This window comes from Amphiura filiformis, chromosome 1 (genome assembly GCF_039555335.1).
Source record: "Amphiura filiformis chromosome 1, Afil_fr2py, whole genome shotgun sequence".
In the NCBI taxonomy this organism is placed as follows: Eukaryota; Metazoa; Echinodermata; class Ophiuroidea; order Amphilepidida; family Amphiuridae; genus Amphiura; species Amphiura filiformis.
Window position 1 is genome coordinate 85,892,331 of NC_092628.1, and position 24,739 is coordinate 85,917,069.

The following is a 24,739-nucleotide window of genomic DNA, read 5'->3' on the forward strand; positions in this document are numbered from 1 at the left end:
GTGGAGCATACATGTAAATATGTGATAATATGTAAAATAAGTATGTGTTTTCATTATTAAAATACGAACCATATTATAATACAGGTCATTAAAATGTTTACCGTAGCGTAGTGCATTCTCGCTCTCCATGTACGTACTTGTTTGGGTCCGCCTTTTAGTCAAGTGTTTTCGGAACATAGTGTTGAGTGCCAAAACAACATTAACAGTTATTTAAGGGCTGGGGTATGAACGTTTGGACAGTATTTTATTGTGGGACATTAGAGCACATCAGACATATCGAATTGCATTCTGAATACGAAGAATGTCATTCTGATATCAAATAATTTAGATTTTTGAAATTCGCAATTTAATACACATTTTATGGCAAATCATTAGAAATTGATATTTTGATATTTAACAGTACTTGAAGTAAACTTTATAAATCTGATGATATATACTTAAAGTGTATGTAGGTGGGATGAAAAGCCGACGATCAATTGAAAATTTTGTCCTTTCGTATTGAAGATATGGATTTTTTCCCAAAACACCAAAAAAAAATTAGGTCTTTTTGGGAAAAAATCCATATCTTCAATATGAAAGGTCAAAATTTTCAATTGTCCGTCGGCTTTTCCTCCCTGCTACATACACTTTAAGAATATGTCGTTAGATTTATGTATTTTACTTCGAGGACTGTTATATCAAAAATATGAAAAATATCAAATTTTTATAATTTGTCATAAAATTTGTATTATATTGTGATTTTCAAAAATGAAAATTATTTGATATCAGAAAGACATGCTTCGTATTCAGAATGCAATTCGATAGGTCTGAGGTGCTCTCATGTCCCACAAAAAATACTGTCGAAACGCAATAAACGCTCAATTTAGATCCCTTAACGAGCTTCTTATTAGCTCATTTAAGAATGTGTAGTATGACTATAAAATGATAATATTATTATTTTCTGTTACGTTGAAGCGATTAAAATAATTTTATTTGGCGTAAGCATGGTAAATTACATTTACATAATATTAGTTCTTAGTTCGTTGATTATGTAGGTAGGTTAGGCAACATGTGTTTTCAATTTGCAATAAAAAAGATACATATCAGATATTGATATTGTTCTAATTTCTACCTAGATATTAGCCAAATTAAACAGTTGATTATTTATATGTACTTGACATGGTGCTAACTAGAGCGTATAATAACAATAATTTTATGGATAAAATTCGATTATAACACCATATACCACCCGCCAGAAATAAATTAGCTCGAATTAATTAACTTTAGCGTATCATCCAAAACATCCATTGATTTTATGTAGACAATTTATTAATTTTTAACGTATACGTGCAAATTAATCAGCATGTTGTCTAATTCTTGCATTCATCATGTTCATTTTCATTGATAAACGTACTCGTATACAAAACAGCGTCATTCCGATTGCAAGACGATCGTAAGTGATCCGATCTGAACACAAACCAGTATAGGTTCCTCAACGAATATCTAAATCGCGCATAGGATGGCAGATGCCAAATCGAAGATATCAGAAGAGGCTTTGCGAGAAGCATTCCGTTGCTTTGACAAGGACAACAATGGCTATATTAAGTAAGTAATAATCGTTAGTTTTGGACGTAAGATTTCACACATGTCATAATAATTTATTGTTTAATGAACGGGCTATTTTTGCTATAGTGAAAATTAATTTTCAAGCATGGCTTGAGTAGAGATACAATGCAATGCAAGCAAAACATTATATTGTTATAATTATACAAAGGGGTGGTGCAATAATTATATACCATAACTGGTCAAACTGGCGAAGGGAAGAAGTTGCAAAAAGGGCTGGGGGAATTTGGCGCACACTGCTAAAGGCCAATTTTGATATTCCACACTGAAATGATTTTTTTTAATGATATGAAGTCCTCAAATATGCAATAATTTATTATCTGCTCGCAACAACTTACTATAGGTTTGGAATATATTAAGATCACCAGACATGTAAAATGGGGATGGGAGAGGATTTTTTGGTACACCAAAAAAAGTATTTGGTGCGTAGCGAGATAAGAGATACTTTTAATTTTAAGTCTGTTGAGCTCCAAATCACTTGAAATATCAAGAAGTTTGGGTGTTGGGCTTAATCATGGTAATACTGGGCAGTAATTACGTATAGGATAATGGCCGCGGATTAGAACGTGAGTGAATAAGAATGGCCGCGGCGCGATAGCGCCAAGGCCATTCTTATTCACTCACGTTCTAATCCGCGGCCATTAACCGACTAATACACATCTATGACGTCGCGCTATTGTTTTATCGCTCCATTATTTTCTACGAATGGAGTGTTATAGAAATAGGTTGCTCATTTACAAATTGATCAATTGCAGATTGATACCGTAATAATAACAATGATTGTGCAGGTGTGATTGAAAAATACATTGACTTAGCTTTATGTAAAATTTCTATAGAATTACCCATCACGATCCAGGTGTTTAGTTCAAATCATCCGTAACCACCCTCTTGAATATAAAGATTTAAAATGTTTGTTACACAAATTAAATAAACGTAGATTCGCAAAATCATTCAAGTGATTAAACCATCAATAGGTCTTTATGCCCACTTCTAATGTGTTAACTATTGAAGTAGCTGCGTTGAGGTCTCTATTTTGCATAATAAGGAAAATTGGCAAAATGGTCATAACAGTAGTGTACCTCAAGAAAGCTAGACCTGCTGCTATACCTGAGCAACCATGCAGTTGTGAACACTATTTTTTTAGCTTCGTTGAATATGGATAATTTTAATGATGGAACCATTCCGAGGATATAATCGTTGATTCTCAGCATTTAAGGACTTAAATCGGGCATGATTCTTCTTTTGGCCGAAGAAAGGTAAGAGAATTGTAAATGTGTAAACTTTGTTTTATTTGGTTGGCCCTATTATAACCCATTTTACCTAGGCCTAACACTGACGATATAAACGATTTCTTAAACGCCATGTTTAAATATTAAGCATTGTTAGTGTTTAGAGTTTAAAAGTCCTCAAACGTTCGAAATTTGTAGTGACTACAACTGGGTTGGCCCTATATGTATTACAAACCATTTTACCTTCATGTCCCTGTACTTCGAGGGCACAAAAAACACACCACCACCAACAACAACCACCCCCCCCCCCAAAAAAAAGAAGAAAACTTCGCCGCCTTCGACGCGAAATAAAAGCTCCGACCTCAACTTCCAGACCAATGGAGTATCCGTAACATTATAAAATTAATTATCGGATGGGCCTACTGATCATGCTGATCGATATTCAAGCATGCCAAAATACCGTCAGATGAAACAAAATGCAGCTTGTACGAAAGCCAAATAAAAATTATACAGAAAATAGGCGTACTGTGGCTTTTATCATTATTAAACATGCCCAAAGCAAACAATTAAAAAATAAACAGATTCATAGGCCTAAATGCAGTACAGAATGTAGCAATATGTTGCCCAAATAACAAATTATACGTAGGACCTACTCCCCATTCCAGAAAAATACATAATTTTTTTGGATTAAAATATATTATCCAGTTTTAAGAGCCAAAAACATTTTAAGGGTGTTTTTCGACCTTCTTCGTATTCTGTGACAGTCAGGCCCAAAGACTTGAACAAAGACTAATTTCAGCTAACTCGTAGCCTATACTCAAGATTTTGAATGCTTAGACTTGTGCAAAGTCTTACAATTTTGTCACTACAATTGTAAGAAAACATGCAAAATTGCATGTTTTGGGACCATTTTACCTCAAATTGACCAAATATTGAAATTTGACTTTTATTACCAGTTAGGACTAGCTAAGGGAACAGACCAAAAGATCGATGACGTCCTATAAACGTAACTAGTTTCGTTTCTCAGCCGACCCCCTCCCTCCCTGCCAGAAACGTAATAATGAAATGTTGAAAATTTTGACATAATATTAATAATAATAATGACACATTATTCAGACCGATGTTTTTGTACAAACGTAATCGAGTATTTTTACCCCCTCGGACGTCATCGATCTTTTGGTTTGTTCCCTTAAAGGATTAGGATTTAGCTATGTTTCATTTGGCAAAACATGACAATATTTTTTTTATTCAAAAAAATTAGTTCTGTATTTTTCTGGAATAGGGAGTAAGACACTGAAAACGTAGAAGAAAAAATGTTATAAAAGCAGTAACATGTTTAACTTCCCTTTTTTACCTAAATTTAGCGTGGAAAGAAAGGTCCAAATAATTAAAAGTATACGGGTCTAATAAATGAAGCCTAAAATAAGTATTTTCCAAAGTGAGGCTAAAAACATATCTTGCATAATAAGTAGGCCTACAACTTAGCCAACAATTTAACCAACAATTTAACCTGCCCGTTATGATCTTGCCTTGCTTTTCACAGATTGCATTGTAAATTTATGTTTAAGGGCTCGGATAGCGACGTTTTCACGTTGTTTTTTGCGGGACCTGAGAGCACATCAGACACACCGAATTGCAATTTGAATATGAGGAATGTCCTCAATTTTGATTTTTTTTAAATTCGCGATATAATACCCATTTTATGGCAAATTATTAAAAATTTATAGTTTTGAAATTTAAAAGTCCTCAAAGTAATTGTATAAATCTAACGATATGCACTTAAAGAGTATGAAGTTTGGGTGAACAGCATACGTCCATCATATGAAAATTTTGACCTTCATTATTAAAGATAATAGCTCAAAACACTAAACAAAATGTAGGTCTTTTTGGAAAAATGTTTATGTTCAATATGAAAGCTCAACATTTTCAATTGATGGTCGGCTTTTCATCCCAGCTACATACAGTTTAATTACATGTCATTAGATTTATCAAGTTTACTTCGAGGACTAATAATTTGCTATAAAATGTGTATTACTAGTATCGCGAATTTCACAAAATCAAAATTATTTGATATCAGAAGGACATTCCTTATGCAATTCGATATGTCTGATGTGCTTTCAGGTCCCGTAACAATACTATGCAAATGTTGCTATCCGCTTCCTTAATTTATTGTATTAATGAAAATCATTGTCTTGTTGTTTTTCGTATCATTGTTTTGCATGAATGAAGTGATGATAACAATACTGCACTTTTCGCAAATACTTGCTTTTCGAAAATTGTTATTAACACTACATTCGTAAATGCCAGTACTCTTTCCCTGAGAAGTATTTGGTCTCAGAAAAAAGAGAAAGGCATTACGAATGGCGTGTTATTGTAATCATCGCTCCATTCGTGGAAAATAATGGAGCAGTAAAACAATAGCGCGACGTCATAGGTGTGTATTAAAACCAGGGGTAGGTCATTTTTACGCTGAAATAAGTGCAAAGAATGGTCCTATAATTGGTCTGAATTGCGCGGTGTGATATGAGTCTCTGCTATACCTAGATCTGCTGTTACATCGCGTTGAATCCATAATGGAGCCCATATTGACCCCATGGACAAAAGAGGTAAGTAAATCATGAGCCATCAAATCCTGATGATATCCAATTCAAGGTGTTATATACTTAATATTGGAGGAATTGATTGGGTTGACTGAAACAGAGCGTCCTCTATGAATGTTCTACCTGATCAATAGTGGCATCACCAGTTCTGCGCGATAATCGATGCCAAGCGGATAAATAAATATTTTCTCAAAACTGAAATAGCGAGCGTACAATTTCATCATGACGATCCGAAATTTGCAAGATTTTATTATGTGTCACTTTGTATTTTTCATTTTTGAAATTTGAAGCCGCTTACAAACTAGTCCCTCATTTAAATGTGTCACCCAACTGTTCATGGTTGGCACAAGGCGCTTTATCCGCATAATTAGGTTACATTCACGTTGGCCGCGCCTTGATATTTGGACTACACCCATTGGGCTACTTTGTACGTATTAAATTCCACATTAAATTATTCCAATATGACACAATGGAAAGATCACAAGTAACAATTTTCATCGTTGGAGGGTTGCAACAGCAGCCCAGCCTATGGTCCGCAGGTCGGACCAGACGCGTAGGATGACAAATCACCATGTATTACATGTGATTTGCATTGGGGGACGTTTTTAACCTTGAAACCCCAAACCAAGACCCAGAACCACTAGTTTGGTGCTAGTAGCTAGCCGTAACTAAATTATAAAGGGACTGCTAGTTCCTTTGAAATGTTGGAGATATACCACTGCCCTGGTTATAACGGTCCATGGTGTCAACTCCTGTTTTATCTATATACTATTCGGCTCAGGCTGAACGACGTAAAATTAGCGTAAGCTTAAGTAATATAGCAAACACAGTTCACAGTATTTCAGTGAAAGAGGGAGTCAACTTTGCTCCTAAGTGAAATTTAAAAAATGACATTATGTTAGCCTTAGCAGCAGTTTATTTTGAAATCTGATTCAATTTACGGCCTATAGACCTGATGCGGTTTCGAATATGTCACTGCCATAAATATTTTACTCAAAAAGGTCACAACTCAACAAAATGAGTAAAACAATACTCAAATTGAGGAAATAATGCCCAGCATTGAGCTCATATTGATAAACAGTACCCAGCATTGAGGGTATTACTTTATTGAAACGAGCTCTACTCAATTTGAGTAAATTTTACTGATTTTGTTGAGTTATAACCTTTTAACTAAAGTTGAGTAACATATTTTTAAGAGTGTAAAAGAGGGTTCCCAAGTTTAGACCCCAGCGCATTATGTACTTGCATTGTATTCATCTCAGATATGTTTGCTTGTTTCCACAGTGCTTCGGAATTCAAAGAGGTGATGAAAAATTTAGGCAACAAGCTGTCAAATAAACAGGTAGAAGAAATGATTAGTCGAAGTGATGCCGACGGCGATGGAAGAGTCAATTATGAAGGTAGAATTATGTTTTCGAGAATTGGTTGTCTTACAACAGATAGATGTAAAAAAAACCAACATTTTACAGACATGGTATTACATCCGTACTGCTGATGTTACACTTTTAAAACGATCTTGCTGATTTGATTAGATTTCTTTTGAAATAAGATCGCACTAGATTATCCGAATCAAATTTGACTCAGAATCATGTCTAGAATAAATTCGTATTTGACTCGTAAAATCTAGTGAGATTTTATTTCTCTAGAAATTGAGTCAATCGACTAGAAGTAGCTCAGTTTAGCAATCCACGGTTATGAACTATCAATTGAATCACTGTAAAGGATTAATTTTGCCTTTTAATTCTACGGCAAGATGCTATAAATCCTGAAAATACTAGCAACACAGTTTCCACTCATTTATTTGACCATTAAGTGTACTGGAATATCCCATGATTTATCATTAACAATCAAATACACTAAAAGAGGCTTCATTTTATGATTACCTGAATCAATCCATATCCAACCAAAGTATTGTCTATGTCCGGTTGACTCTGATTCTTTGTTCATTTAATTACAAACAACATACATGCCAAAAGTTGGATGTTATTTTAGTAGTAGAAAGCTTTTTATAAAACTGAATTATAAACAACATCTTCGTTTTCATTCTTTTACAGAATTTGTCAAAGTGGTGGCTTCAAGCTAGTAGATGTGAAGAAAAGTGGATAATACCGTACTGAAGTAGAAACGAATACTGAGAAATAGACTGTATTATAAGATACTAATTAGGATGTTGAATGTTATAGTACGTCACTTCAAATGAGATAATAGAATAATTTCTTGAAAAGTTTTTAAAACATATCTGCAGAGTGACGTTTGTTCCACGATTCGTTACACTCCAAGAGACGAAGAGTTAGTATAAACTGGGTGTAATAGAACGCATCTATTATGGGTATCATGTTTGTCGCTGTAAAATTTAATGGACAAAGAATGGGAGCTTGCAACGTAATGTGCAAATAACTACAGGAATGTAAAATACATACAGGTAAATAAACCGATTGAACATATGAATTGTGATTCCAAAGGCAGATGATCCGCGGCACAATCAAAAGGAAATTACGGTAAAAGTTTTGTCAAGTGTAAATAGGTGCAATCAGTCGTTTTAAATAATAAGTTTTGGTATTGGTTTTGGTTTTGATCACGTGATTTCCTATTATCCTGCCTAAGCTCTTGACTGACGTCATTACCAATATCTTTGTTTGTACCCTTTGTTAGAAACTTGAAACTTGTAGAAAGCAATTTTGGTTTTATTTAAAGGGAATCTGTACCTTAAACTAATCAATGGCTATATAGTTGCAGCAATAATAAAAACGACAGTAAAAGTCCCAAGCTTATATACGTCCAAATAAAGGAGAAATTCTTAATTCCTTACGACGATTAGCGGTGAGCTTGCGATCCATGGTGGCTGCCATATTGATACCCGATGTATTTTTATTACGCTGTAACGGTACCCCGATTTTGAAACCAGCGAAATCCGTGCCACAAGCCTCGTCCCTCGTGAACTTTGGTGACACGAAGCGAATACTACCAAAGATTCAACATTCGTTCAAAAGAAAACGCGACAATTTCTACCCATAAAACTACAGAAGAACATAAAAAAATGTATTTTAAGTAATATTTATGATCAACAATGTCTTTTGAGAACGAAAAGTAAAAACAGCACTAAAAACCAAAATTCGCTGTAGGGGCCGCGAATGCCATACAGCAACACACGCTCGCCGTGGGTCTGTGTGAAAGGTTACACTACCGTTTGTGGCAGAAAGGATTCACAAGCAGCTATCATGGCGGCTCCCTTGAATCGCAGAAACGAAGGATTAAAAGTGCTTTTTTTTTGTTAGGAATATTCCGAAATTCATATAGAGCGTCTGGTATGTTTAATTTAGGGGTATATAACTATATTAGCCATTGATTAGTTTATGGTACAGATTTCCTTTAAGTTTGTTACATAATCGTGTAACCGCAGATTATCAGGTTTGAAGTTACCTTGATCACATTATACACGGGAAGTTTTTGCAGTGCAATATTCACGAGCAGAGAAGTCGAACAAGTCAATCTACATTTGAAAGCGTGATCTAATTTTCATAATTATCAATGATTGGTTGACATGGGTGTTGAACTCGACCATTTTTTTCAAAACCCTTTGCTCCTAGACTATAGCCTTCTCGGTGTGAATGCGGTAGCGGATCTTTAGACTCGATGGTGTTAGTCCATTATCTTTGCATCTATGTGTAAACGCCAAGTGTTATCGATGTCTAGCGAGTTTTTGGTGTGTGTTTTCTAGATCACGACACCGTGAACCGTAGATCGCGTATTTGATTCACTGCTTGCACCATCGCACACTGGAAATGAGGAGGCTACAGCCGGTTTCCACGGGAGAAGCAGTGAACCAAGTCACTTTTGAGAAAGCCATAATCCTAGATGGCGGAAGTTAAAGATGTGAGTAATATTCTGGATTTTCTGATAACCAAACCAATCCTACAGATGAAACTGTTCAGTGAATTGTTACATATAGTTGGGGATAGGTCTGGAAATGGAAAATACGAATGGAAATGGATGTGACGTTTCTCATTATCACCAAAATCCCTTATACCCATACCATGTCCAGTTGTTCACTACACATCGTCATCATCCCTATATCTTCGTGTCAAAAATTGCCGTGATAGTACGGCGAATCCTGTCGTTTTTCAAAAGCTACGCATGGCGATTTTGTTCGAGATAGGCCGAGCGACTCAGGCTAAGCATACCATATGAGATATCACACAGAGCCTGCCACATAGTTTCTATTCTACGATTTGTGCATGATCAGTACCACATAATGGTGTTGCCATTATAGAAAATTCGATTTGTTGTCAGGTAAAACGCAGGTTTTGTTTCCAGTACACTAACTCGAAAAGCAATACACTAATTAGCGGGGCCTTGCTGTTTGCTGTGGATATGTTTTACTGCATTAAAGATTTTGAAATCCAAAGTAAAAATTGTGATATATTCAACTTTTTGAGAAATGAATTATACAAAGGAACCCGTGTAAGATCCAGCTGTTGTATCTATAATACAATGTACATTATCGACTTTCTTTATCTGCGTCAATAATAGAATATCGATTTCAATCGAATTGAATACATGTCTCCATTTTGAGTTTGTACTACACCTCTGAGCGATCAAGCGATCGATTTCTAGCCAATCAGATACGGTAGGCCTCTTTTTCTTGCGTTCGGTGAAATACCAATCGCCCGTCGCTCACCAACGGAGTATTAAGTTTATATTTATAACACTGGCTGTCGACACTGTGCACTATTCACTTCCCCAGTAGGCAATGAGGATAAAGTGCCTTGCCCAAGGACACAACACTTGGGCAAGGCTTAAGATTTCCTTGGGCAAGGCACTTTATCCTCATTGCCTACTGGGGGATGGGGTTGTGTTGGTTTGGATGTTTGTATAGTTGTTTGTTTCAATGTTGCAATATTGGCGCTGATTAAGCTGCTGCCTGCAAATTGCATTGTGTCTGTTTAGGTGTGTTTAATGTACAATTCTAGCAATTTGACCTGCGGGTCACCATTAGAGTTTGAAATAAAAACCTTCCTTTTTTTTTTTTTATTCCCTTTTCCAACATGTCCAATAGAGTGGTCAGTTTTTACAGAGATTGGTGCCTCAGAGATCGGTGTGTCTAGTCACACTTATCGTAAATTATGCACTTGTTGGTATTACATAAATATTTCAAATAAAACACCATGAGAGGATTCGTGGCCATTCTAGTAGCTACGTGTATAAATGCGTCAATATAATATACAATGTCATAATTTAGTGACAGATAATTATATAGAAAAGACTTTGCTACTTATTTGTAGACTTCTCCGTGATTCACTTGCCCATCGTGCATATTCACATTTGTGACGTGGTATATCAAAAAGAGACACTTTTGGGTAGGTTATCAATTTGAGTGTTTTACATATCTTAATATATTGCTCCACAACGCCGTTTTCCCCAATGAAATCGGACATTCATAAGCGAAGATAGTGCGTTTGTAAATTGTGGTATTATAAAATTGTAAATTGAGATATCGGACTTTAAAAATATTATTGACAATGTTGAGTAGAAATGACCTTGAAAAATGTCTGAAAATATACAAGATGCCAGTTATATTCCGGTCTGAAACTATCAAACAATGTTAAACATTATTAACATCACAAATTTGTAACAAACCCAAATTGTGATTTTGGTTTTTTTTTGCTATTTCTCGATTTACAATCCTGTCCAAATGTGGGCACATTGGTTGGTTTTCCACATCTAAACATCTGAACTACCCAAAGCGGGCAACATTACTTACCCATATTGTTAATGAACCTCCAAGATAACATAGTTAAAGCCACATTATAACATTTGCTGAGGAGAACGCCCTCAAAAAAATTTAATTCAGGTTTTTACACGATTGTAATGTACTTCAGTAATCAAAAATTCTCTGCAAAAATCAAGACTTTAGGTGCTGTAGTTTTGTCAAAATCCGAGATTTTGATAAACCGCCGGAACCGTCGTTTTATTACATGTTTTGCGATAGCAATATTATTATTAGTCGAACGCGTATGCGATGTCAACACACCCCTACGTACACGGCGTGTAGGTCACACACGCGCACGCCAGAGGATCGTACCATATTAAAACCGCCGGAGTAACATGCATTGACGCTAGTAGTAAATTCCAATTTTCTTTGCTTTACCTCATTTCGGTTCAAAATTAAAATGGGTCATATCTGACAATAAATGCTAACATTTTATTGAAAATTAATACTAATCTATTTTTAGAGAAATGTTATAATATGGCTTTAAAACAATATTTTGTTGACATTCTTAGGGTCGGGTATGTTTGGTGTGGTGTGTGTTGTATGGGGCGGGTGATGCTAATAACAATAGTATTAATACTTAAAATAAAAAATATGATAAACTATTTTTTCAGGCAACATCGCTTTAATGACTTAGGCATCATCCGATCATATTTTGCTTCTTGTTTTTGCCATATATGAATGACTTTCTTATTTTCCAGCTTTAGTGTTTTCCGCTGGGTACAACTTACAGCTTAATGTACGTGTTGACTGGAAACTGATACTTTTTACATATTAAATCATCCGTTATTGTTCAGTGCTGGTGAACAATACAAAGCTTGAAGAATTAAATGTATATATTAAAATCTGGAATAAAGTTATCGTACAACTCCTTAAGGGACGTGAGAGCACATCAGACACATCAAATTGCATTCTTAATACGAGGAACCGTCTGATATCAAATAATTTAATTTTTTGAAATTCCCGATATAATACAAATTTTATGGCAAATCATTAAAAATTGATGTTGTAAACAAAAAAAAACATGTGCAAAATAATAAACATAGGGTGGTCAAAATGGTTCCGTGCTCAGTGTTCTATTATTACAATTTGCCTTCACTTCTAGAACATTCTAATGTCTGATATTGCAGTGACTGCGATAGAACAAAATGACTAATTATTAGTACATGCTTTGCAGTGCTGTGGAAATGGCCAAGGATAACAGAGATTACCCCCATTTATAGGCTAGTCACATTAAGAAAAATAAGCGGTCAACTCACCACTAATTGCAACAGATCCCATTCATTTCAGAGAAGCATATTTCATAACACATCGAAAGTTCCCGAAAATCCAAGTAGTGGAACAGTGCTTAATTTGCATAAATACAACATGGCCGTTTATGCAGAGAGGAAAGTTTCAAAGTTGGTCAAATGGTGTTTTTTATTTTTTTTTAAACAACATACCAATGTATTGCTCTCATCATAAACATTCAGGAAAAAATATAGTTTGAACGTGTCTCCGACATACAGTTCTCGAGGCAGAAAGGTCAAAGGTAAAATTTTGGAGTCCACATGCGTCTACAGTTGAAAAATGCTCCAAATTTGGTCTTAAATTGTTCAAAAATGAATCAAGATGAGAACATTTGCATTTATTTGGATATTTTATTACATTGGTAACATCACAAAATAGGTCAAAGTCACAGGTCTCAATGGATTTTGATCTTATTTGCTCTGCTACGAAGGTAACAAACCATCTGATATATTACAAACTATTCTTTTTTAAATGTTCTTGCAAGTGGAGTAATCTGAGACCATTTTTTCGGAGAATTTTTCAATTTTTTTGTCCCACGTGTCATGCAAATTTTGACAGTTGACCTTTTCCCCTATAACTCAAGAACTGTACATCAGAGATGGTCAAACTATACTTTTTCTGAATCCTTATGACGAGAGAAATACATTGGTATATGTTTTTATTAAGATTTGACAAAATTTCTCCCCTGCATAAGTGGATTTTTTGGATTTATGAAAATTGAGCACTGTTGCACTACTTGGATTTTTCGGGACTTTTGAAATGTTTTTGTGTGAGCTTTTGGGAGGTGGACGCATGTAAAATGGATTCTGTAGCAGTTAGTGGTGGGTGATTTGATACTTTGACTGTCCTATTAGTGCGGAGGCCATCCAGATCAAGAAAGAATCACCAGAACTGAATCGCGATCAAGGACTAGAATTGCCAGGTAATTGCCAACTTACGCTATTATTCGGCCAAAAGTCGCCAATGGTCAAAAAAAGGGCAAGTCCATCACAACATCATATAACTTCTTCTGATAAAGATGTGTATGACACATCGAAAATTCAAGCTTAGTTGAATTTGTTGTACTGAAAGTCAGTTTAAACTTTTAGAAATCATTTAACGTATGAACTTATAATTCGAGTACAATAAAATTGAAATGTTTTTGTTTTTTGATCAATTTTCAGTCACGGTAAGTATTTTCTGTTCAATTTTGTTATTACAAAGTATAAAATTGTAAAATTGTTACAATGTAATACTTCATACAGGAATCCCGTAATTCTCATTCACTGTGAGCCAGTCTCGTGATTTTAAAAGAACACCCATTCAAGTACATATTTCTATTTTCTTTGGTATTCTACATATTGGCGCATCCCTTTATATCAACATACGCTATATTTACAGATAAAAACGTGGAATGCATCGCTTTGCGTGGTTTTATTTATAATGAAATTTCGTTCACGAGAAGGAAATTATCATTTCACATAATGATTTTTAAGAAAGATATTGCACTGAGGATTTAATATAATGTTGCTTTTTGTGTCTTGTGTGACAGCTTTTTGTTGTTGTTATTTTTAATAAAAAGGGGCTGGTCAATACTGACCTTATATGGGCCATTCGACAATTTCTATTTTGTTTGCGTTATTCTCTTCGTTTTGTATAATTTATATTGTGGCTTGTTCGGTTTTAGTATACCGTATAGTACTCGTGCATTAGACCCATCAATGCGTATGCATTATTTTGTCTAATTTCTTTAGCTCTCCCAACAAGTAATACGCGTTCATCAACCTATAAGTGTGCAATATTTGTTTGTCTTTTAACATGTCTTGAGTGACAAAGAAAACAGTGTTTACCATGATTATCATTGACATGCACATATATTTAATTTAACAGCATCGATTACACAACAATACAAAATAGTTGTTACTCTTTTTACTGTTTTATCATGATACAGGTATAATGTAAAAAGAGAAGCATTATACATGTATCATGATAAAACAGTAAAAACTATTTTGTATTGTTGTGTAATTGATGCATTCTTTTTATTTCCCGAAGGAACTCTTGATAAACTTGATGCAATCATTGATTGTACAGCCCTATTCCGTAGTAAAAGTGGCACAATTGTGATTTTACCCTTTCGTAGTTAACTAAACATATCTCGAGATTGAATCAAGCAAATTGAACAGAACAAACAACATTTGACAGCTGAGACTACGTCCTTTACGTTGATGTAAGCATAATGTCACAACGGTATTATCTAATTGCCAAAGAGGGCGCTTTTCACTTACACAATTTTTTTGAGACAGGCTGTATAACTACACATTTATTCGCAACTTGTTATTAACTATGTGAGAAACACATTTTAAAACAAAATCTAACACTGTTCTTTGATATTATTTTGTAAATTAAATCTAATACTGGAACTAAAATTTGCAACTCACTTTGCTACGTTGCGTCCGAAAGCATCGGACTTCATCAGGCATCTGATTGATGATGTTGTGATGACGTCAGATGTTGTGACGTCAGACGGCGAGGAATGTCTCGTAACGCCGAGTCATGGAATAATTGATAGGAAGAGGCACTCCCTAATTAGCATGAGGCCGCATTCTTATTTAAATTAGGCATTGTGTTATAAATTCATATTCATGTTTACCAGTAGCACTTTACACCAACGCACTGAATGGTCTATTGTTCTATTGTGTCCGATTTGAGCGCTGACATATTGGAAAATGTTGCCAATCAATATTCATGAGAGTGTACATTCAACGTCCAATTTTCGAAATTGGGTGACTTGTGCTTGGCAGGTGTAAAATACATCTGACTGGGCGTTTTAAATACGTAACGCATAAAAGGCATTGGCATCATCGAATGGCTGCCTATAGTGCTGTTAATGTTAGGCCTGTGTGTGTGTGTGTTTGTGGGCGGGGGGGGGGGCTGTGTTTAGTTTCTATAATAATTATTATAAGGCTTACATTTATTTGTCATTCAATTCTTTTCCTTTCTCTGTACTTGCTAAAGTATCACTCCCTCTTCTTATCTCCCTTCCTTCTCCATCCCCTCTTACGTTTTGTCCCCTCTCATTCCTATCATTTTCCTTACCTTTTTATTTATTTACGTCTATTTATTTATTTCTCTTTATTTCTTCCTCTTTCTCTCTTCCTCCAGTCCCCTCTCATTCTTCATATCCCTCCTTCAACCTCATCCCTCCCAAGACCTCTCACAGAAGAGCTGCCCCCCATCAGTACGCCACTGATTATGACATTCTCCTTCTTAAAATAAAATAAAATAAAATCTCAATTTGTAAAACAACTTTTATATAGGCCTATACCGGTATACTTATTATATGTTACATGTATACGTAGCTCCCGGGACGTAGCTATTTAATACCATTATAGACATGGCAGCCATGATGTGTAATCATTCAGCAGGCGCATTCAATTTATTTAAATGAAGCACCTAATGTCAGTGGGGTGACAACGAACTATGCATTAGCGGCTAATGTGTACCTTTTGTGCTTACGGCTACTCAATCACACCCTTGGGTTTATGTATAACAATAGGTACTTTTCATTCCGTTAAGCGCTTTCACGCGACTTGCATTTGATCACTTATTGACAGTAGCCTCCTAGGTAAAGCGTTAATACACTGTCGGGTCAGCTTACCGATTTAATGGTGGAAGCCCTTTGTCCCAAACAAAAGGTGCCTTTCGATGAATAGCTTGTCAGATTTCAAATCGGCACAAGGTTTCAATGCGTTACGTAATCTATTTCCTCTCCATCTTATAATAGCTCCACACCACATTTCGCCAAAATACATTCTAGAAACGCTTGCTGTTAGAATAAGAAAAATTTTAATGCTAATTTTTTGCACATTCTAGGGAAGCGTGGTTACCTTTTTAAAATAACCGAGTGAGAGGGTTTTCAAGAAAATATTTTTCCTGTCAAAACTGAAGCATCCTCTGCATAAAAGAAAATATGAATATTAACTGCACATCATATATAACGATTCGTGATACCCAATTGTGGCACATTTGATGTCGTTTAAGAAGCAGAGAATTTTATTTCAATTTTATATACGCCAACATATTTTTTTAATTGAGCAAAAATAAGGATAGAAAAAACGTTGAAAATCCTATGTGAATATTACATTAGACCCGGCAAAAGATTACTGTTTCGTTTTTATGGTAATCTAATCTTTTATTTCCTGAAAAACATAAATCTAAAATGGAATTTTTATGTAATTGATAAAAACATCGAACGTGATACAAGAAAATGGTAGGTTTTCCTCTATAGTATTTTACTGACCATGGAAATGTACTGAGACACAAGCACGTGTCAAAATCGATATAATGTATTGTCCATACAGACGCCCAGTTATCACTGTTTATTATTGGATTTTTTTGTATAAAACACGCAGTTAACTTAATTGAGCGCTAATAATACACATAAATGTTTTAGGCAAATAAAATTCCAAAATATGGTACGTTTTCTGCCTTTGCTTGTCACGTGGTAGGCCTATGTTGAAGTTGCGATTATACCTTCAAATAAGTTTCAAATGAATTCCAAGAAGACAAATGGCCGAGTGGTCTAAGGCGCTGTGTTCATAGTGTATCCAAAGCAGTCCGCCGCCGCCGTGAGTTCGAACCCCGCCTCCGCCAAACTTTAATGAAGTAAAATTAAAATTGAAATTTTACTTTAAAAAAATTTCATATTGGGGAAATGTGACTGGCAGAATTTATGTATGGCGTGGAGTGGTGTGTAATAGCTCCATGCTTTACACCACCAGGTAGGGTAAGCCATGAATAATTTAGTGTTGTAAAGTCAAATAAGCTTCATTCTTTCCAGTCTTGAACAAAATAGTAGGCGGAGGCGGGAATCGATCTCGGTACCTCTCGGTTGAAAGGCACAGCGTACGACCACTACGCCAAGTAACTATCTGCTGTGAGACGTGGGATTTTAATCCTTGATATTGCTCAATGGAATAAATCGTGAAATTAAATCAATAATAAAAGAAGCAGAGTTTTATTTTGGGCTCAAATTGGAGACAGCTCTACTAGAGAAAAGGGAAAATATTTGTCTTTGCTCTAAAGAAAATATTTAAGTTAGAAAATAATCAAATAAATTTAAATAAATATTTTGAAACAAAATGTTATGCCTCTATTGGAAAAAAATATATTACAATAACTTGGGTCTGTACTATAATTTATTATTTATTTATTATTAATTACTTACTTACTTACTTACTTACTTACTTAATTTATTTATTTATTTATTATTTAATCACTAACATTTATACTCACTTCATCACTCACTCACTTAAAATTAATCTCATTCTGATGACAAAACAACCCAATTAATTATATCATGAACAATATTATTTAAATTATTAAAATTTTGTAAATTTGACCAAATATTTGTATAATTGTCCCAGAAAGATTAATTTGATTGTAGGTGCATGCAGTAGAAAATAGTCTAAAGACAATATATGCAAAGTTTAAGGCCTTTTATGGTGGGTATACTTTTGGAGCTACATTTTATTTCAGGTCGAAATATGGTGAAAAAATGAAATGTGTAAAAAACGCGTTTGAAAATTTAAAAAAACGTTGTTTAAAAAAAATTTTATCCGATTTGCATAACTTTTGAAAGTTTGTTTAATGTATTATCAAAAGTGCATTATGTTAATGTGTCTAATAATGAAAAACACATTGATATAATGATGATTTTTTGATTTCTCTTGACACCTGTCTCACTTTAATTTCAAAATGGCAATTTATTACTCGCATTTATTTCAGAAAAATTAATTCATCCACCAATGCCAAGTAATCATCCCTCCTCTCAATTACTCTTGCATTCATTCATTTACCTGTTATACCTTCACACTTTATTCCAACAATCAATCATCAATCAATCAATCAATCAATCAATCAATTCATCAATCAATCAACCCATACATCAACATATCAATCAGTCAATCTGTCAGTCATTTAGTCTCACGTCATCACAAGTCATAAAATTAAAACTGATCGACAACTTGATTGGTCGATCAGTTCATTGTTTCATTGTTTGATGGTTTGATAAGTCTATTGATCGAAATTGACTATTATATAATTATTAATATTGTTATTGTTTGATTGATTGATAACTTGAAGAATTGATGTATCAATTAATTCGTTGAGCCGTTGCAAGTGAGTACGTGAAATGTTTAAGAGCTGAGTTACTTCAATAGGCCTAAATTAAATAAATAAATAAACAAGCAAATAAATAAATAAATTAATGAATAAATAAATAAATAAATTTCATTAATTAATTTATTTATTTATTTATTTATTTATTTATTTATTTATTTATTTATTTATTTATTTATTTATTTATTAAGTAATTAATTCATACATTCATTCATTAATTAACTAATTAATTATTAGATGAGTAAATAAAAGTTGTGCAAGAAAAATCAATGCAATAGATGTCCCATTTCGTTTACGGCTATCTATCTGTATATTTGTTTTGTTTTCATAAAATTGCTGTAGGCCTATTTCTCTTTTGAAATCATTAGGGGCTGTGCAATAGTTATGATCCCTGGGGGAGGGTAAAATTGGGGGATTTTTGGCAGGCTGAGAGGGGGGAACGATATTTGGCGGGCCATTCGGAAATTTTACCCCCGGTAACGTACTGTTATCCTAAGCCTTTTTAGAGCATTTTATTTAATAGGCGTAGGCCTACCATGAATAGGGCCTATGTGCAAAAAAACCCTTCCCCCCGGCTCAGAATTATTACACAGCCCTTGATAATCTCGGGGGATAATCTCCAAAATCATTCAATCATTCTTTTGATAGACCTAAACTCTTCTAGTAGGCCATAGATTTTAAATACTATGAGTAGGCCTATACGTATTCAGCAAGTGACATGTATAAGTGCTATAAACGCCGTGCATCAGTGTGTCACTTCATTAATATTACTAACCGGCTCACACGCTGTAGTGTATAAATCAAAATTCAAAACACTCGGGTGATTACATAATCAGTGGCCTCAGCTCAATTGAGGGCGTTTCAATTTATTACGTGATTTGGGAAATGCACAAGATCAAATAGAACGGCGAGTAATGATTATTTACTTGTTTTTAAACAAACTGCTTAGGGCGGTAATACAACGTGTACGTCCGATAACTATAGATTGAATGATATTTATCATCACACGAGGAAACAAAAACAAACGAGGTCAGTGGAGGTCAGTGGTCTCAGCTCTCAGAGGGGCGCACTTTCAAGCTTGGTACTCGCATTGAACAGACAAAGTTCGCAAACTGAATGGCGGCTTTATTTGTCAACCGTAATTAACATAATCAAGGGGTCGAACATGCTAATATCCATAACCGATCGATAACTGGACTCATTTTCTACCAAGCAAACCAGCGGGATTTGTCATAGGTTTGCGTGCGTAATAGAATAACCGTGAATTTAGTGTCACCCCCGTGGCCGAGTCCCCCTTTTCTGTTAATGGCGGGCTCCTCCACTCTCTCCCATATGGATTCTCTAACTCCTCTCTCGAACCACCTCTCCTCCTTATCTAGGATAATGGCTTCCTTGGGGTTGAAGAAGTGTTCAGTTCTCTTGTTACAGTGGTTATAAACACCGGAGTTTTGGGCTTCGCTGGAGCTTGGGCGCCTGTGTTGGTTCAAGCGCACTCGTAGAGATTGTTTTGTCTCGCCTACATAGGAGTCTCCACAGTCCGGGGCAGCACAGGTAATGCCATAAACTAGATTGCACTGTTTGTCCTTGACATGCACGAGCTTCCCCCGTGGGATGTTAGTAGGTTTGAAACATGTAGTGATGCCGACGGGCTTGAAAGAGTTCTTAAGCCTTTCAGATAACCCAGCGATGTGTGGGATGGTTACCTGTGTGCGATTGTCATAGTTTGCCTCTCCTGTGGTAGATTTAGCGGAGTCTTTGGTTTTGTTTGCTTTGGTAAACGCCCAACTGGGGTATCCACACTTTCCAAGGGCTTTCTGTAGGTAATCTTTTTCCTCCGGAATGTCCTCAGAATTGCTTATCACGGTGTCCGCACAGTATTGGAGGGTTCTGATCACGCCTAATTTGTGGATCAGCGGATGGTGTGAGTCAAATTGTAAATAGTGGTCGGTATGCGTGGGTTTCCTATAAACCGTTGAGTTAAGGGTACCGTCACTGTTCAAGTGTACCGAGCAGTCCAGAAATGCTAACTTATTGTCTACACATTCCTCCTGAGTGAAGTCGGATACTTTCAGACGCAACGTAGCAAAGTGCGTTGCAAATTTTAGTTCCAGTATTAGATTTAATTTACAAAATAATGTTTTGAACTACTGGATGAATAATCTACACCAAGATACTGTTCTTTGATGACCTTGACCAAAAAGATTCCTTTTTTTTCAAATATCTTTAAAAAAAGACCGAAGTTAATTTGATCTAGATGTTGCCTTAAAAAATGATTAAACCCGCTGAAGGCGCTGAGGTATGGTTTATGTTTGTCAGTGTCAAATTTTGGACAGGCAATATCGGTGAAAATGACAGGCACTTGTCAGATCTATAGTTGAAAGCTATACCCCTGTGTGGGAGACTAAGGTCATGTCTTCCACTGAGTGGATCTCAACTGGAAGAGACTAAAAAGAGCGCAGTGATTTATAGTCAGGGGCTATTTTAACGTGCCTCACTGTCACGTACGTGTCAAGATAAAATATTCGTACAGTGACAATTAACAATCCGTGTAGCTATGCTTTAATAGTAGACAATGGTAGAGCCTTTCTTACGGTCAATATTTTTATTTTTGAAACGCACTCTACTTCATCAACACTTTTATCTCATTGCACGAACGTGACAGTGAGGCACGTTAAAATAGCCCCTGTTTATAGTACGCTACGCACAGGCATAAGCACAAGCCTCAGCACACTTTACAGGTTGTCGCTGACCACTATGGCCCACATATTCCATAAACCATTTAACAACAGGGACTTTGCTGCTTCAAGAGCGCACACCCTAGACATTCCACAAATAACCATCGCAACCAGGATCAGCTCTCCGAGTTTCGTACGGGTTACAACGAGACAATTGGCAGTTAGTTCCTTGTCCAGGGGAATTTCAAGCTAACTCAATTTTCCACGAGAGCGTACTAGACACCGCCAGGCTTCGAACCCGCAACCTCTCGCACCATAGTCGAACACCTTCGATTGAGCTAACTTGACTGCTATTATCTGATGTGTCAAGCTGCACCTATCGTAGATTATGCGCTTGTTGGGGGCCATATAAATATTTCAAATTAAGAACCATAAGATGATTCATGGTAATTGGTAATGCTAGTACTAGTAGCTTTAGCCCGGCTGCAAACTATTATTTTATCATGTTAGATGGTTTTGCAAGTTTTCTTCGCTGATTATTATGCTATAGTTGGTACAAAATGAGATTATGGTGGATGTAGAATTGTCACCCTTGGGTAGGCAGGCTCACATCACACACTATTGGTGGCGCTATTCGTCCATAGGGAAGTGGAATGTGCATGTACGGTCCAAAAATGGCTTTACTGTGGGGCTCAATGGGAAAAATCAGAAAAAATCACTAAAAATTATTTTTGCCAACCATAGTGCAATCTATGTCCCACCAAATCGACACTCTTTAAAACGCAAAAGCAATTTGTGTGCAAATCAAGACCATCAAAAACAGCTTTCTTACAGGAAAGAATAGGAGGTCATCTGGGGTCACATACAGTAGTGTACATTGCACATGTGCCTGCTGTCACAACTTCACACACACAATTTTGGGCAATTTGGTGACACTATTTTGTCTGTAACTTAAAAAGTATATGCACTAGAAACATGATTGACTTTCAGCTAAAAATATTAAACTTCAAAATTTTATGAACTTCCCTACCTTGAGCAATTCAAGATTTCCAAGGCCAAAGTATATACAGGGGTCAAAATTCAAACTGCTCAAGTTTTGTTAAAACTCATACCAAACTATTCTTATGATCATAAGAATTCAGAAAATATATAGTTTGACCTACCTCTGACTTATCGTTCCAGAGTTACAAGTCAAAAGGTCAAAGGTTAAATTTGAAGATCCACAGGGGTTAAAATAGATGAAATGCTCCAATTGTGATAGAAATAGTCTCAAATTGTTAGTACTGTTACCTGAAGGTTAAATACCACTAAGTATGTATTACACGTGTTTCAATGGGAAAATGCCTAATTTCGGGTGGAATTTACTCATATTCAGAGCTCTCACAGTTCAATGCCACCAATATCAGGTGAAATATTATGATTTAGATGCCAAATGATCAAAAATTCAACATAGGTTGACCTGAGACTTTTCTTGTTTTAACGCACTGAACCGTAAACACCTTAAAATGACAGTGCGCCCTCGAAGCTGAAAGTTACAATATGATAAGGCGACTATTTACTAAAAACCGAAGCCGTGCGTATGAATTTTGGTACTATTACATCAAAAATGTCATATAATGAGAGGAAAATGTACCATTTTGAAGCATCAAACTCTAAAAAGTACTTTTTGGCTATATAACTTGATCAATTTCAGCGATTTTAATGCAGTCTTTTCGAATGCCATGAAAACAAATAGTTCCTCATCGTATTTCAATGTATCGCCCAGGCCTATTAGTGGTCTTTAACCTGAATGCGAATAAAGAATAGTTATAACTACCTGTAATAACTCATTACCCAGGTAACCGTTCATGGTAATGCCGGAATGTTGCCATCAATGGGCTATTCCAGAAAAAAGTGCACACCCCATATAGAGGAGTAAATTTTCAATCAAAGAAATGTCTGGATTTCCAAGTCTGCTTTCTGAAAACGACTGGAATTCCTGTTGCCAATGTCACTTGAAAAAGCTTGGAAATCCAATTAAATGAAGGCAAAAATGAGCTCTCAAATTGAGGATTTCTGATTTTGAACTATTTTTCTGCCGGATTGTTTTGCCTTTGGACACTTTAAGGGTATACGAGTTGGTCTTTGCCAATCGATTTTCATTATCTGAATCAATATATTATTGAATAATAACACTTTGGTGTTAGAGTTGTTATCCAAAAAAGAACAATATTTGAAACAATTTTCAGCAAAATTGGAGTACTTTGTCTGTTTTAACCCCTGTGGAGTTTCCTGTTTAACCTTCGACCTTTCTGCTCATAACTTCACACACCGATAAGTCGTATATAGGTGAAGCTATATATTGTTTGAATCCTTATGACGAGAGGAACAGTTGGCCATGGTTTTGAAAAATTTGGACCAGTTTTTAATTTTGACCCCTGTATAAACTTTGATCTTTGATATCTGGAATTGCCCTCGGAATCTTTTTTATAATACTTAAACTGGCAAAACCAACCTACCTTGGTCTGCCACCGGTCTAGCTACTGGTAAAATGTGTGAAAGTAACATACTCTGTCATAAATTAGTGTTATAAGGAAGGAAAAGACTTTGCTGTTAGTTGATGAATATTTATGGGTTACGTTGTATACAAAATGTCAGCGTATGACATAAATTTTAGAACACTTAATACATATTGAAGATCAGAAGACAGACTGAGACTGTTCATATATATTCATCTCTCTGTCTCTGTACAATGCTATATGCAAATATTTGACATTTCCTTTTCACGCGTGAAAGCAGTTGCTAGGTATTCCGTGTTTAACCACTATGTTTAAAGATAAATCTACCTAAGCTGTGTGTCATAATGATTAGCACTCATCTGTGTATCACTTTCTACAATATCTTTAGGTCTGTCTTGCATATTATTAATCTATCATGATTATCATAACCAAAAAAAGGGATACCAATTGGGCAGTCACAACACCAGTTTGGTGCGCCGGGGACCCAGTCATGGCCGACTAAATCCTGACCATCACTTGGCTCGTTGGATTCGTCTATACTTAAAGTGTATGTAGCTGGGAGGAAAAGGCCGATGATCATTTAAAAAATTTAAAATTTCGTATTGAAGAACACATTTTTTTCTCAAAAAGACCTTAAATTTTTCACTTTAAGTACATATCATTGGATTAATTAAGATGACTTTGAATATCATAAATAAAAATATAAATATATTTAATATTCCTCGTATTCCGAATGCAATTCGATATGTCTGATGTGCTTTCATGTCCTAGAAATGTTTTTCACAAACGTTGCTATCCTAGCTCTTAATGAGGTAGGCAGCATAAGATCAAATTTCCAGTCATATTTTTTCTTGACATGATGGACTTTCTTATTTTCCAGCTTTAGTGTTTTCCGCTGGGTACAACTTACGGCTTA

General features: G+C 35.5%; 1 protein-coding gene across 1 annotated transcript; it reads left to right on the forward strand.

The window, feature by feature from the left end:
- The first annotated feature begins 1,356 nt into the window (after positions 1-1,356).
- Positions 1,357-9,609, forward strand: LOC140155572 (neo-calmodulin-like). Its single transcript, XM_072178467.1, has 3 exons — positions 1,357-1,584; positions 6,716-6,831; positions 7,486-9,609. The coding sequence occupies exons 1-3, from the start codon at positions 1,499-1,501 to the stop codon at positions 7,512-7,514; spliced, it is 231 nt and encodes a 76-aa protein (XP_072034568.1). The 5' UTR covers positions 1,357-1,498; the 3' UTR covers positions 7,515-9,609.
- The last annotated feature ends 15,130 nt before the right edge of the window (positions 9,610-24,739 follow it).

What these genes read in the sequence shown, in the direction of transcription:
- LOC140155572 (XM_072178467.1), top strand. Translation starts at nt 1,499, where the DNA reads ATGGCAGATGCCAAATCGAAGATATCAGAAGAGGCTTTGCGAGAAGCA. An exon ending in GACAACAATGGCTATATTAA is followed by an intron (nt 1,585 to 6,715) that starts GTAAGTAATAAT and finishes TTGTTTCCACAG; the next exon opens with TGCTTCGGAATTCAAAGAGG. An exon ending in TGGAAGAGTCAATTATGAAG is followed by an intron (nt 6,832 to 7,485) that starts GTAGAATTATGT and finishes ATTCTTTTACAG; the next exon opens with AATTTGTCAAAGTGGTGGCT.